Here is a 13,850-nt window from a genome sequence, read left to right on the forward strand (position 1 = left end):
ACCGAACCTTGACCTCAAAACCGAGGTACGTACCGAACCGAGATTTTTGTGTACCGTTACACCCCTAATCCTTAATAAATACTGCTGGTACTATTAAAAATGGCAATGGCACCGCGTGACTGACGTGACAGAGAGAGCTAGCTGTGTGGGCGAGAGTTTACTTTCCCTTTCAATGTTTTCTTGAGAACACCGTCAACTGCGGGGGACAGTAGGCGTTTTGTGTTGGATAAGTTCTGAAATAAATTATAGAGAATTGACGAAGCTGCCGATTTTGACGATTTTACCACAATATTAATTGTCAATTTAACTTATAAAGACGGGCGAACGATGGTCGGAGGAGGACCGTGGAGACTATTGTTGAGCCAGTTCACGGATGCGCACCCCACGCTCATTCTTTTCTATAATTTGCTTCATTTCAATGGTAAGCGTCACCTTTTCCCTTGTTTCACCACCTGTAGCAACATTTTTGAAACCTGTGTTGATTTCTCTCACAGCAAAATCAGCCGTGCGTCCGTTTGCGGTACTGTCATGTCGTCGTATTTCGAGAATGTCGTCGAATGTAGAAACAAATGGCGAGTCAAATTTTACATTGGATGTCAAAGCGATCGTAAGTCGAGGTACCACTGTATATATAGGAACCAAAAATCTTCCGCCATAATAGTGTCTCAGCCACTGACGGCGCTCGACGCTCAATCCATTAAGACTGTGAAAGACGAATGAACGTACGTTCGTTCGTTCGTTCATTAATTCGAAAACATAACATTCACAGTCACTCTTTCTGATTTTGGGGCATTTACAGGTCACTTCCTGTTGAGTCTGAGTCACTGCCTATTTGTTTGAGAGATTCCCAGGTCACTTCCTGTTCTGTAACCCAAAATCAAAAGGAAGTGACCCATAAAATGTCCCCAAATCAACAGGAAGTGACCCTGAAATGCCCCCAAATCAACAGGAAGTGGCTGAAAATCAATTATCGTACCTCCTTGCCTGGCATTAGCTGCAACTGACAGCCATTGAAGTGGAAGGGGCCTGTTTGAATTGGGAGGGGTTCATTTGCTGCCACCCTCCCAGTTCAAATGGATTGGACGACTACTAGTGATAAAATTACAGAAGAAGGATAAAGATAGCTTGTTTTTCTGTTTGTTGTTTCGTAGAATATCCTAGAAAGATTTTCTGACCAATGTATCAATAATCGCTGTATCGCCATATCGTGAGATCATTGCAATCGTGAGCTTTGTATTCCAAATTGTAATCGTAAGCTACCAAGAGGTTCCCACCTCTACTTAGGACCCATGTTGATTTCTCTCGCAAGAAAATCCGCCGTGCGTCCGTCTTGCGGGAAAACAATGAAATTGCAACAGCGTCATATATCGTTGTATTTCAAGCATGTCGTCATATATCCTGACAAATGGCGACTCAAATTTTCCGTCGGATGTCGATGTCATCGTATGTCAAGGTACCACTGAATAATTTTAAAATTTGAAAGGACCAAAATCATTGAAGACTCACGGGAGACTTGAGCAGGACGCTGGGTTTCTGGGCAAGCGCGGGCTTCTTCAGGAGCGCCGGCTTGTTAAACTTGGCTGACTGGGTGGCGACCAGCGAGGTGGGTTCGCTACCGCCACCGTAATCAACCATTTCCAGCTGCTCCAGCTGCTCCAAGGGCACGCCAGCCAGGGAGTAGTGCTGCTTCCTAAGCTCACCCAGGCGAAGACGCTCACTTTCCAGCATAGTCTCCAGCTCCAGCACCTTCACCTGAGAGGAATAAAGTTTGCCATTTGAATACAAAACCGTGACGTAGCCATGGCCATCACATATACAAAAAGAGCGGAACGTGTGCAGTGAGCCAATGGGAACACCCTTTATTGCAGGGTTCACTAAATCCGGACCTCGATGTCACTTTTCCTGTCGTGTTTTCCACGTCTCTCTCCTCTAACACACCTGAATCAAATGATTATGTCATCAGCAACCTCTCAAGAAGCCTGATAATGATCCTGATTATTTTAATTCTGGTGTGTTGGAGGAGGGAGAAATGGAAAACACGACAGGAAAAGTGGCACCGAGGTCTGGATTTAGTGAACCCTGCTTTATTGCATTTTCAGGTCACTTCCTGTTGATATTGGGTCATTTCCTTTCAATTTGGGGCTTTATAGGTGACTTCCTGTTGATACCCAGTCACTTCCTGTTGATTTGGGGGCATTTGTGGGTGACGTTTTAATTTTGGGTGACGTCCTGTTAATTTTGGGGCATTTATGTGTCACTTCCTATTAATTCCCAGTCACTTCCTGTTGATTTGGGGATATTTCCAGGTCACTTCCTATTGATATCTGGTCACTTTCTGTTCATTTTGGTGCATTTATGGGTGACATCCTGTCGATCAACAGTCTGGGTCACTTCCTGTTAATTTTGAGGCATTTATGTGTCACTTCCTATTATTTCTAGGTCACTTCCTATTAATTTTGGGGCATTTATGTGTCAGTTCCAACATAGGTGGAGTTTAACTTTTGGGGCGGGGGGGTTGGGGGGGGGGGGCACAACATGTTGATGATCCCGAAATCCAGTGTCAGCAATAAAATTAACTTACAATAATATTTATAATAATATATAATAATAATAATAATATATAATACGTTTTTTGTTTCCCATCATTCTTTAGGGGAATTCTAAATGAGGTTGCTTAGGCAATACTTTTTGCCAAGATGCCAAGATTTTTTTTTTTTTTATTGAAGCATCTTTTTTGATTGAAGTAATGTTGATATGTGTTTGGGCCACATTTTGGCTAGGAAATTTTTGTCTTTATTATTCAATCAAAAAATAAGTCGCTTTAAAAAATATATATATTTTCAAAAAGAAAAATCACTTCAATTAAAAAAATAATTAAAAAAAAAAAAAAAAAGAATTCAAACATAGAAAATGTTTTTGAATGCGAAAAAAAATTTGAGATAGAAAAATTTGCATTTGAACACTTACTTTTTCAATTGAAAAAGTTTGATTGAAGCAATCCTTTTTGTGTTTGGGCCATATTATGGGTAGGACATTTGTTTCTAAATCATTCAATCCCCAAAAAGTTGCATCAATCCAAAAAAATATTTTCAATCAAAGAAAAAAAAATCATTTGAAAAATAAAATTGCCCTACCCTAATTTTTTTCTTTCTTTCTTTTTTTTTGGGGGGGGGAGATTATATGCAGAGTAAATTACCATCTCAGGTGCTAGTCATATGATCTGTTCGGAAAAAAATATTTTTGACCCATTATAAAAATGTTTTTTTGTTCATTTCATTCATTTTTGTTGCAGTTTTATTGCCTTACAACTTTTATATATATAAGAAAGTCAATTTCATGCAATGACACTTTGTCCACTGCTTTAAGATGGCCACCTGGTAAACCGTCTATGGTTCAAGCCTTTACCTGGGACTCCATTTCTTCTTTTTTCAACTTGATGAGTGACAAGCCGGAGAAGTCCATGGGATCTGAAAGACAAAGAACGATCAGCTCTCGTCTGAGTAAAGGCAGTGTGCTCGGTGCGGCCGTACCCTTATCCTCCAGGTTGTCCTGTCCCGTCTTAGTGGAGGCCACCACTTTGGCGGCCATTTCGTTGACCAGGCGGGAGGCCTGCTGCAGCACCGTCAGCCGTTTGCTGTGCCGGTCGGCTTTGACCTGGAAAGCCCACACGCTGATTGAAAGCCGCGTGGGAAAGGGTCGTGGGTTACCTACCTTGGAGGCCGCGACCAGCTGCGCCGTGCTGGCGGCAATCTCGTGGGAGCAGACGATTAACTCTTCGTACTTGCCAGTGTGAAGCACCACCTTGTCGGCAGACTCCCTAAAAACGAGACAACTTTTTAGAGTGCTGGTGTCAAACTAGCGGCCCATGGACCAAATCCGTCCCGCCGTGTCGTTTTCGTGGCCTGCCAAAGTTAATCACACACATTGAATTTATGAAAAGAAAAAAAATATCAATCCAATATTGTTATCCTCAGTGAAAGATTGACGCCTACAGAAAATAGTTTTAAAAAATATGCATTTGAATTTTCACAAATAGAGAATATTTAGTTCTTACCTTTTTATTAAAACAAATTTAAAATGAATAAGCTAAAAAAGTTAGAATATTTAATGTTAGGCGTTAATTTGGCGTGTGTAAAGAAGTCACGGATATCTACCTCATAACTATAGCTTAATTGTATTTTTTTTTTTGTTACTGTCGCATTTTCACCAATATATTAGATGATAAATAATCGATCCAAAGAACAAAGAAAAATCAAAAAATAACGTTTAAAAGGGTAACTATATGAAAAAGAAAATCTCAACCACTCCTTGTTGTCTGCGATTTCTGCATCGCAGCCCTTGTTATATCACCACGTTTCACCCATATAATAAAATAAAAAATCTGACTGTGGCCATTCACAGCTGTGTCTTGACATTCGGTGATACATGCTACATGGAGTTTTTGGATCAAAAAGAGGTAAGTACGCGATAATATCTCGTTAAAATTGTGGCGTCTTTAATACTGCTCTTGCGTGCACTCGCCTCCAGTTAGGGTTTTGCTGTTAAACTAAATAAATAAAATGCCATCCTGTTCAAATTTTTTCTTCCTCCAGAAAATATATATATACAGGGTGACCCAAAAAAATGTTTACACTCAGTTGACTGCTTGTTTAAAAGCCATTGAAACATATCTAAATAAGTTGTCATGCTTAAGTGATTCATTAAGGTCACTCAATGCAACTGGTAATCTCTCGTCTCTACATTTCCTGTGCTTCTGCTGAAAATGAAGAAAACTTTAGCTGTACCTGAATTGCTGCGTGCCGGTCTGACACCTACTGAGATTGCAGCAAATCTGAGAATATCCAGATGTGCAGTCTACAAAGTTAAAAAGAAGCTGAAGCAAATTATACAAAAATCAACCAAGAAATAAGAAGACTTGGAGAGGTGGTCGGATATGGTTACTGATCTGAGTTCAAGAATAGAAGTGGTCAAGATGAATGTTTTGCCAAGACTATTGTATTTGTTCCAATCTCTGCCAGTAAAAGTTCCAAAAAAACAATTTGTAGAATGGGACAAGTGGATCTCGCGGTTCATTTGGAGAGGTAAAAGACCAAGAATAAAGTTCAAGACTCTGCAGCTGCCAAAGGAGAAGGGCGGATTGGCATTGCCAAATCTGCAAGACTATTTCTTTGCATTACAAATCAGACCTTTGGTTTATTGGTGCAAGGAAGGTTACTCTGCAAAATGGAAAGATATTGAATTAGGGAAAACAAATATTGAAATGCGGAATTTAATAGCACACAAGGAACAAATTAAAATACTGCATAACCAACTGGGGGAGATAACTAAGAATACAATGGATATATGGAAAACTGTGGTGGAAAGGTACAATCTGGAAACGGAAACAAAAATTCTGAGTTGGTTCGCATTTGATGAAACTTTTACACCAGGATTAAATGATAAAGGGTTTAGGAGGTGGGCAAAAAGAGGCATAACGGCAATAACTAAAGTGGTGGAAGGAGGCAAGCTGCAGAGTTTTGAAAGATTGAAGCAGAGATTTGGATTGGAAGAGGAGGACAATTATAGATACATACAATTGAAAGACTACTATGATAAAGAGGTCAAGGGTGTAACTGAAAATGAGATTATCAAGGTGTTCAAGAAAGTTTATGATGGGAAAAAATGCAAAGTTATTTCTGAACTCTATAAAGCACTCATGTCATGTCAGACACACACATCTCTGTACATTAAAGAAAAATGGGAGAAAGAATTTAAAGCACAAATAACCGAGGGAGAATGGTCAAAGATGTGTGAGACACAGAGCACATCCACTAGCTCCAAGGTTTGGAGAGAATTTAATTGGAAAAATATCGTACGGTTTTTTATAAGTCCTCTGCAAAAGAAAGAAATTATATTCACTCAACAACCATGCTGGAGAGCATGTGGCTATAAGGACGTGGGACACTTGCATATATTCTTGTCTTGCCAGAATATAAAAGAATATTGGAATATAATTTGGAAAGATTTGTGGAAAATAATAGGATATGCTATTCCGAAAACATTCAAGGTGCTTTATTTGGGGAACTTAACTCGGGAAATGATTCAAAAGGAGGATGAGTACCTTGTTAAGGTGTTGCTGACTGCAAGTAAAAAAGCAATCACGAGACTGTGGTGTAAAGTGGATCAGCCAACTGAGGAGCAGTGGATGTGCTCGGTGGAAGAGCTATGTGAAATGGAAAGAATTATGTTTAGATTAAGACTACAAGAAAGTCAATTTGAAGAGAAATGGAAGAAATGGAGAGACTTTAGAAAATAAAAGAGGGCACCAATTTCAAATGATAAACAAGAACTTTGATGTGGACTTGATTTTTCAGGAGAGATTGAAGGCTGGGCCACGATACTGTAGACTAGTGTTATTTTTATTTATTATTATTTTTGTTATTATTTATTTAACTTTTATATGCATGTTTTTCTTTCTGATTTGTTGGTGTATTTTGCCTAGGTTTGTTGTTTGTCATTTCAATACACTGGGTGTATGTGTGATTTGTTTTATAAAAGGGAATAAAAAACAAGTGGGAAAAAAAAAAAAGAAGCTGAAAGATACTGGAACAGCCTCACGAAAACCTGGGTCTGGAAGTGCCGATCTGTGCGGACCAAAAAGTTGATTGACAAGGTGATATGTGGCCACCCCAGAGTCCAGATCTCAATCCCCTGGATTATAGCATATGGGCAACTGTGGAGGACAGTGCCTGTAAGAAGCCACAAACTTCTGTGGCAGCCTTGGAGAGGTCCATTGTTAGATCTTGGGAAAAGATGACAGCATCCTACATAAAGAAGACCTGTCAAGCGTTCCGCAGGCGCCTGGAGGCTGTTGTGACACTTAAGGGAGGACACATTGAAAAATAGAGTGTACTGTACATGTTCTTTACAATAATGTATAATTTGTGATTAAATTCTAATTCTAAGATGAATGAACATGGCATTTAAGTTGTATTATGGCAGTGTAAACTTTTTTTTGGGTCACCCTGTATATGGCAGAAAACACTAAGATGACTTGAAGTTCCGCTCCGAGACCGCCAATTTGGCCAAACTTAAAAATTGTCCCATATGCATTTGAGATACATCATTGGAAATCTTAAAATCTCCATTTTCTGGGGGAAGTCAAATTTTGAACAGGAGGGCATCTTTTTAAAAAAAAAATATTGCTTTTTAAACAGCAAAACCCTATCTGGAGGCGAGAACACGCGAGAGCAGAATAACAGACGCCAGGACTTTAACAAGATATTATCGCATACGTACCTTGTTTGGATCCAGAAAGTCCATGTAGCATGTCTCACTGAATGTCAAGACACAGCTGTGAATGGCCACAGCTGGATTTGTTGGGGATTATACGGGTGAAACATGGTAATATAACAACAGTCGCGATGCAGAAATTAAGGAGTGGTCGAGATTTTTTTTTTCATATATTTATCCTTTTAAACGTTTTTTTTTTGTTCTTCTTTGTTTGGATCGATTATTTATCATCTAACATATCGGAGAAAATGCGACAGTAACAAAAAAAATACAATTAAGCGATAGTTATGAGGTAGATATCCATGACTTTTTTACAGACGCCATTTTTTTCATTGTGACATAATTTGTTTAAAAGTTTAAAATATGTGAGTGAATGAAAGTGTTTTTTTTTTTTTTTTTAAATATAAGACATCAATTAATGATTCTAAGCTAAAAACCAGACATTTTGAATAATAAATATTATCGATTACCTTCGTTTTATGGCTGGGTTGAAACAAAAGCGGTCGCGCGATGTCTATAAACGGGGGTTTTCAGGGTAAAACCGACAAATTAAAAATAGTTTGGGGGCTTAATGCGCCATGAATCTGCTATTGCAGCATATAGACATATTGTTCTATCAAACAAAACAGTTGTTTTGGCTTAAAATACAGCAGTTTCTTTTAAAGAGGGGTGCAAGAGCAGAAACTGCTTTTTCAGTCTTGTCTGTGTTTTCCGCCATATATATATAAGAATATTTACTGTTAGTCCTTTTTTTTTTTAAATTGAAAGAATTACAATTTAAACAGTACAAACAAAAAGGGATTTTTTTTTTATCTTAAAAAACAAAAAATAAAAAACAAACATTTAATGTTTTTCCTCTCTTTGGAAAACGTAAATAAATAAGAAAAATATTTGCTATTGAGAGGCTCAAAAAAGATGATTTGGTCATTTCTTTTATACTTTCCCCCCTTCATTTAAAATTTTTTAAAATATTTACTGGTTTTCCCTTTATTAATAAAAAAAAAAAAAAAAAAATCAAATGAAAAATAAAAAGTGAATAAACATGAAAGAAGTAATAATCACCCTAACCCAGGAAGTGACCAAAAATTACTGTAATTTTCTGACTATTTTTTAAGGTTCGTGAGAGTATGCATAGTCTGCGAGGCTCTGGAGATTTTATGTTACCCAGAATTCGAACTATTCGGAAATGTTTTCGTGTGTCTGTTTGTGAAGTGAACAATTTAGACAATCACTTCAAGCAGTGTCAAAATATCCAAAAATTTAAATTGTTGTATAAAAATATGGTCTGGTCACAGTGTAATGACATTTGCTGACAATCTGTGTTGCTGTTCTTGTCAAGTGGTGTACATATTGAATTATTGTTAATGAGCCAACTTTAGTTGGTTGTCTATTGGTTGAGTTGTTTTTGTCTGTTTTTCTTTTTTCTTTTAATGTTTGGACAGTAGTATCCCACGAAGTAAAGATGGGTGGGATGAAATACGTTTTTTCTTCTTCCCACTCCCTTTCGAGTGCAAATAATTAGTTGAATTATAATGTATTTCTGTTTCATGTGCATGCTCGAAATAAAAAAGCATCATCATCATCACTACAGGCCGCCACCCACCAAATTTGACACAAAAACAGCATTTGTTCATAGATAAGCTGCACCGGACTATAAGCCGCAGCTGTCCTCACTGTATTATAGGATATATACACCAAAAGATTTTAACCGGTAACACTTTGACAGTGTCATCATAAGACTGTTATACGACAAAATGAACCCACATGAAGCTTTGAATCAATACCGTACCCCACGAATGCTATTTTTAGACCGTGACGTCGCCATCGTAACCCGAAGTAGGTCAACATAGACACGCCCTCGCATAAAACTCATGTTATTACTGCTTGTTTTGTGCCGGTGCTCTTTCAAAAAACAACATGCCGAGTAAACACTGCTGCTATGGAACTAGTAGAAACAACTCTAGACATTACAACATATGAAGGATGTTTTTTTCATAAGTTTCCCGAAGCCAAAAAAGAGGAAGAAATCTGAACAAGGGATCAACTTGTGTGGACGTCCAAAAGACCAGTTTAACACCAGCAAGGTGAAGTCATTCACTTTCATATGCAGTAAACATTTTGTTGGGGGCCATGGTCCTACAGATGACAATCCCCAAGTGACTAAAAGCTCTGGAACCGAAGGTGGAGAGACGGACACGGGGGACGAAAGGGGGTAGGGGAAGAGCGAAGTGAACGGGGAGGAGACACACACACACATATATATATATATATATATATATATACATACACATATATATATACATATATGTTCTTATATGGCCTCCTACCGAGTATTATATATCGCAACAGTCATGTAGGCCTATTTTTCTAAAATCCGGATATATAAATAATTCATTCATTCATTCATTTTCCATGCCGCTTTTCCTGCTTTATGTTTTAGCCAGCTTTACCTTTTCTGTCGTAAAGAAACAACCTTAGTAAGGGGGAAGTGGAAATAAATTATTGAATAATAATGAAAAAAATTAAAAGTGTTCGTTGTCTTTCACTGAGTAGCATTTGCGATCGCAACACAAAAACAGCAATCTAAATTACCCCCAAGAACGGTCAGAGATGTAAAACAACCAGCGGATATAATATATAAGAAGGACAAGGCATATGGTGGTAAAGGATAGATTGTTGAAACAGGAGAATGTCATTGTCAGTGGCGTAAGGCAATGCACACAAGAAAAAGGTGTCGATAAAAAAGCTACCTCTGGATCAGCTCGGCTCTTTTTCCCGCCTTTTTCAGCCCTCGACACACAAACCATCTCTTTAACTGAACATTTGTATGTTCTTCCACATCTTTACCAGTGAATTTGGCACCAGGGACATCATTTTCGGGCAGAATTGGAAGGTTTAGCCAAGTAACCATCTCATTCGTACACTATTTACATGCATTTACCATTATGGACAAACGGGAGCTTGACCCACCTAGCAACAATTGCTAACGTCATGAATATTAATGAGCAAAAGTGAAATGTTGCATGCGGAACGCCATTGGCTGCAAAGCTTCATTGCTTCAAGAACCTTCATTTGGCCATCAGTGTTCCCTTGAGGAATACAGCCAACCTCTGTTGCCAACTGCTGTCAACACTGTTATCGTACAACATGCCTCCTAGCATGCATTGCGGCGCTATAGACAAAAATTAATGTTCTGTGCGAATTATTTTTTCAATTACTGTTCCATTTGTTTCATTAATTGCTAGTTATTGCATTTGGTTACACTTTTTGACACACTATTTGACAGTGGTGCCATAAGACTGTAATGAGACCATAATAATTATCACGACACTGCCACGAGCATTAATAAATTCTGATGACACATATCATTTCGTGTCATCCGGCAAATTATCTCTTATCTGGAAAAGATCCGAGCTGGACATAAATGGAGTTAGTGACCGGATGACACTTAATGACATTCATCATATGCATTCATTAATGCCCATTATGGTGTCATGTCATAATCATGACGTTCTTATGGCAGTCTTATGACCCTGCTGTCAAATAAAGTGTTGCCTGTTAGCCCAAGAAATCAACAAATAAGCTGCACTGGACTATAAGCCGCAGGATTCAAAATGAGGGGAAAAAAGTAGCGGCTTATGTCCGAAAATTACTGTAACGGAGTTACCCCAAAATCAACAGGAAGTAATCCTTAGAATACCCAAATTGAACAAGTGACTTAGGAATGGCCTAAAATCAACAGGAAGTGCTTCAAAATCAACATGCACCAAAAGCGCAAGCGTGCTCAAGCAATTTTCTAGTTACAATGATTACTGTTGATTCATTAGATAACAAGTTATTGTCAATTAGTGAATGAACTTGATGATAAACGTCCAATCACGTGGCTCTTAAAAACTAAATTAAAGCACTTGAAATGAATTTATCACTACATGTCGTCCAGTCCATTTGAAGTGGGGGGCGGCTGTCAGTGAACGCACCGATGTTCACGATGATGGCAGAAAATGAGTTAATGGCGACTTACACCATCTCGGTAGCCCCCCAGCCCACGGCCTTGGCGGCCGAGATGAGGCCCTCTGTCCAGCGAGAGTTCCTGGCGTAGAACTCCTTGATGGAGGCTGCGCCCTGAACACAAGGCGGACAACGGTGAGACGCGCCCGAACTAGCGCCCGCCCGCTCGCCACTGTCAAAGCCGCTTACCCTGCCGCCCTCCACGATCTCCTTCTGTAGCTCTGTGGAAGCCAGGACCAGCATGCGGATGGCCTACTCCGTACACACACACAAAAAAAAAAAAACAACCAAAAAAACACTTAGACGTATGACAAAGCAGCACCGCTAAAACTGGGCAATACCTTCATTAGGTCCGTGCAGCAGTTGAGGATTCTGGAAGAAAAACAGGAAGCGCATTAGACGCGGACGGATTCGACCACAGGGCAACCTACAAACTAGTGTCGAACGATTCATCTACCAAAAACTGTACCAATATGGCGCAAAAATGCACTGTATGCATTTGTATTTGTACTTTTTGAGATCTAGTTTACAACCGCCATTCGCCCTACTTAAGATTGCCGCCAATTGAGCACCATAGTTAAAAATAAATAAATAAATAAAATAGAAGCAAGCACATCCTTCGGCCGGGAATTTTAATGAGTTTATCACTAGAAGGCGTCCAATCCATTTAAAAGTGAGGGTGGCAGTGAATGAACAATTGTTCATTCGCTGACCCCTTTCTGTTTTAAATGGATTGGACGTCTCACACCGTCAATGGCAGACAATCAGTTCAGCAGTGTCTGATCAAGCCTTTAAGCCACTTTACAATCAAGTGAGAATGCAGTCACATATTTTAAAAAATATATAATTTTTTTTATAGTATTGGTGTGAAAACACTAGCACAAACCTTTCATTGACCTCCAGCTTGATTCCTGATGTATCTTTTCGTGCCTGATTCATCACTTCCTGCAACCCACAGAAGACTTACAATGTCAATGTTTTTTTTAAAAAATATGAATTTTGCATTTTAAGAAAGGAAAAATTGAAAAAATTTTTTTAACATCATTCATCATCTGTTTTTTAAAATTGGATTAACATTAGATTTTAGCAAGAAACATGGAGTCGATGCACATGGTTTAAACTTTACTTTTTTGCGTGCTACATACAATGATGTGGCGGGGCGCAAATTTGACGCCTGCGATTTAGGGCACTTTCACATTAGACCAAGAGTACCAGTGTCCCATTGGAGAGGTACCTTGCAACAACACTTGTAAACTACAAACTGCTATTTCTGGAGAAATTACTATGGGGCTTTGCTGTGTGGCGATACAGATCTTGGCCCCGCCCAGGATGGTTTGGGGACATTTAGGGGACAAAAATCTGGTCACTTCCTGTTGATTTGGGACATTTGGGGGACAGGTCCTGGTCATAAGAGGTCACTTCCTGTTGATCTGGGGACATTTCGGGGACATGTGCAGATCATATCAGGTCACTTCCTGTTTATTTGGGGACATGTCTTGGTCATATCCGATCATTTGGGGACATTTGGGGGACATGTCCTTGTCATATCAGGTCATGGAAAATTTCTGGGACATGTCCTGGTCATATCAGGTCATGGAACATTTCTGGGACATGTCCTGGTCATATCAGTTCATTTCCTGTTGATTTGGGGACATTTCGGGGACATGTCCAAGTCATATCAGAATCTTACAAGCAAACCTAATTAACTTACAATTAAATTAACTAATTATCTTAAATACTCCTAAATCGGGAAAATCTTGAATCTACCTTTAAATGGGTTAAACAGTGCTAGTGTGAAAGCCCCCTTAAAAGATTGGATGACTTTTTGGAATATTTCAAAGCTTTTTTTTTAATGTAGCCCGAAACTCAGCCAAGGTCTACCTCAAACAGGCCCCTGCCTGATAAATTGACTTGGAGACCCCTTATGAGCATATCAACACTGAAATGCCCAATAATACCTGTCTGCACCCGACAGCCGCTACAAACTACGCCCACATGATGCTACTGTAGATATCACATGTATATGATGTGAAATGAGACTCTGCGGCGTTCTTAAACAGTCACCACTTTAAAGCAGTAGACTTCTTAGGAAGGCTCTTTTGTAGCGAACCTAAGGTGAATAACTTTTTATCTAAAATGCTCCTAAATCGGCAAAATATTGACTTGAGTCTATCTTTACATGTTGAAACAGTTTTAAAACTTTCACATGTCCAAAGTAGACAGAAGTGAAATAATGCAATAACAAGAGCAATTTTAACAACTTTAACGGTCGAGTTAAAACATTAAATGACTTCCAAACATAGCAAAGGTTATAATCTAGTTATCGCAATATCTGCAATACCAGTGTCTAGTTAAGTTTACGGTAAAGAATTGGGCTAGGGCCTACTGTCCCAAAAACTCTTTGAACTTCACATAGTACCGAATTCTTCGCACCACCGTACCAACAGCAGACGTGGTTTGGAGCAGCGTAGTTTGAATGAGGCGTGGCTGCAGCTGCAGTCAGACCCTTCTTGAATTGTCCACAAATCAACAGGAAATGACCCGGCATCAACGGGAAGTGAGCCCGAAAT

General features: G+C 39.0%; 1 protein-coding gene across 1 annotated transcript in view; it reads right to left on the bottom strand.

Moving 5' to 3' along the window:
• Positions 1 to 13,850, bottom strand: part of hip1rb (huntingtin interacting protein 1 related b) — a 52,915-nt gene that overhangs the window by 3,040 nt on the left and 36,025 nt on the right. The window contains exons 23-30 of the mRNA XM_057831811.1: positions 12,167 to 12,225; positions 11,622 to 11,652; positions 11,470 to 11,532; positions 11,294 to 11,394; positions 3,712 to 3,817; positions 3,531 to 3,654; positions 3,406 to 3,467; positions 1,507 to 1,752 (exon numbers count right to left, since the gene is read on the bottom strand). Coding sequence (XP_057687794.1) covers positions 1,507 to 1,752; positions 3,406 to 3,467; positions 3,531 to 3,654; positions 3,712 to 3,817; positions 11,294 to 11,394; positions 11,470 to 11,532; positions 11,622 to 11,652; positions 12,167 to 12,225 — 792 coding nt within the window. The remainder of the gene's footprint in view (positions 1 to 1,506; positions 1,753 to 3,405; positions 3,468 to 3,530; positions 3,655 to 3,711; positions 3,818 to 11,293; positions 11,395 to 11,469; positions 11,533 to 11,621; positions 11,653 to 12,166; positions 12,226 to 13,850) is intronic.

This window comes from Corythoichthys intestinalis, chromosome 3 (genome assembly GCF_030265065.1).
Source record: "Corythoichthys intestinalis isolate RoL2023-P3 chromosome 3, ASM3026506v1, whole genome shotgun sequence".
Lineage (NCBI taxonomy): Eukaryota > Metazoa > Chordata > Actinopteri > Syngnathiformes > Syngnathidae > Corythoichthys > Corythoichthys intestinalis.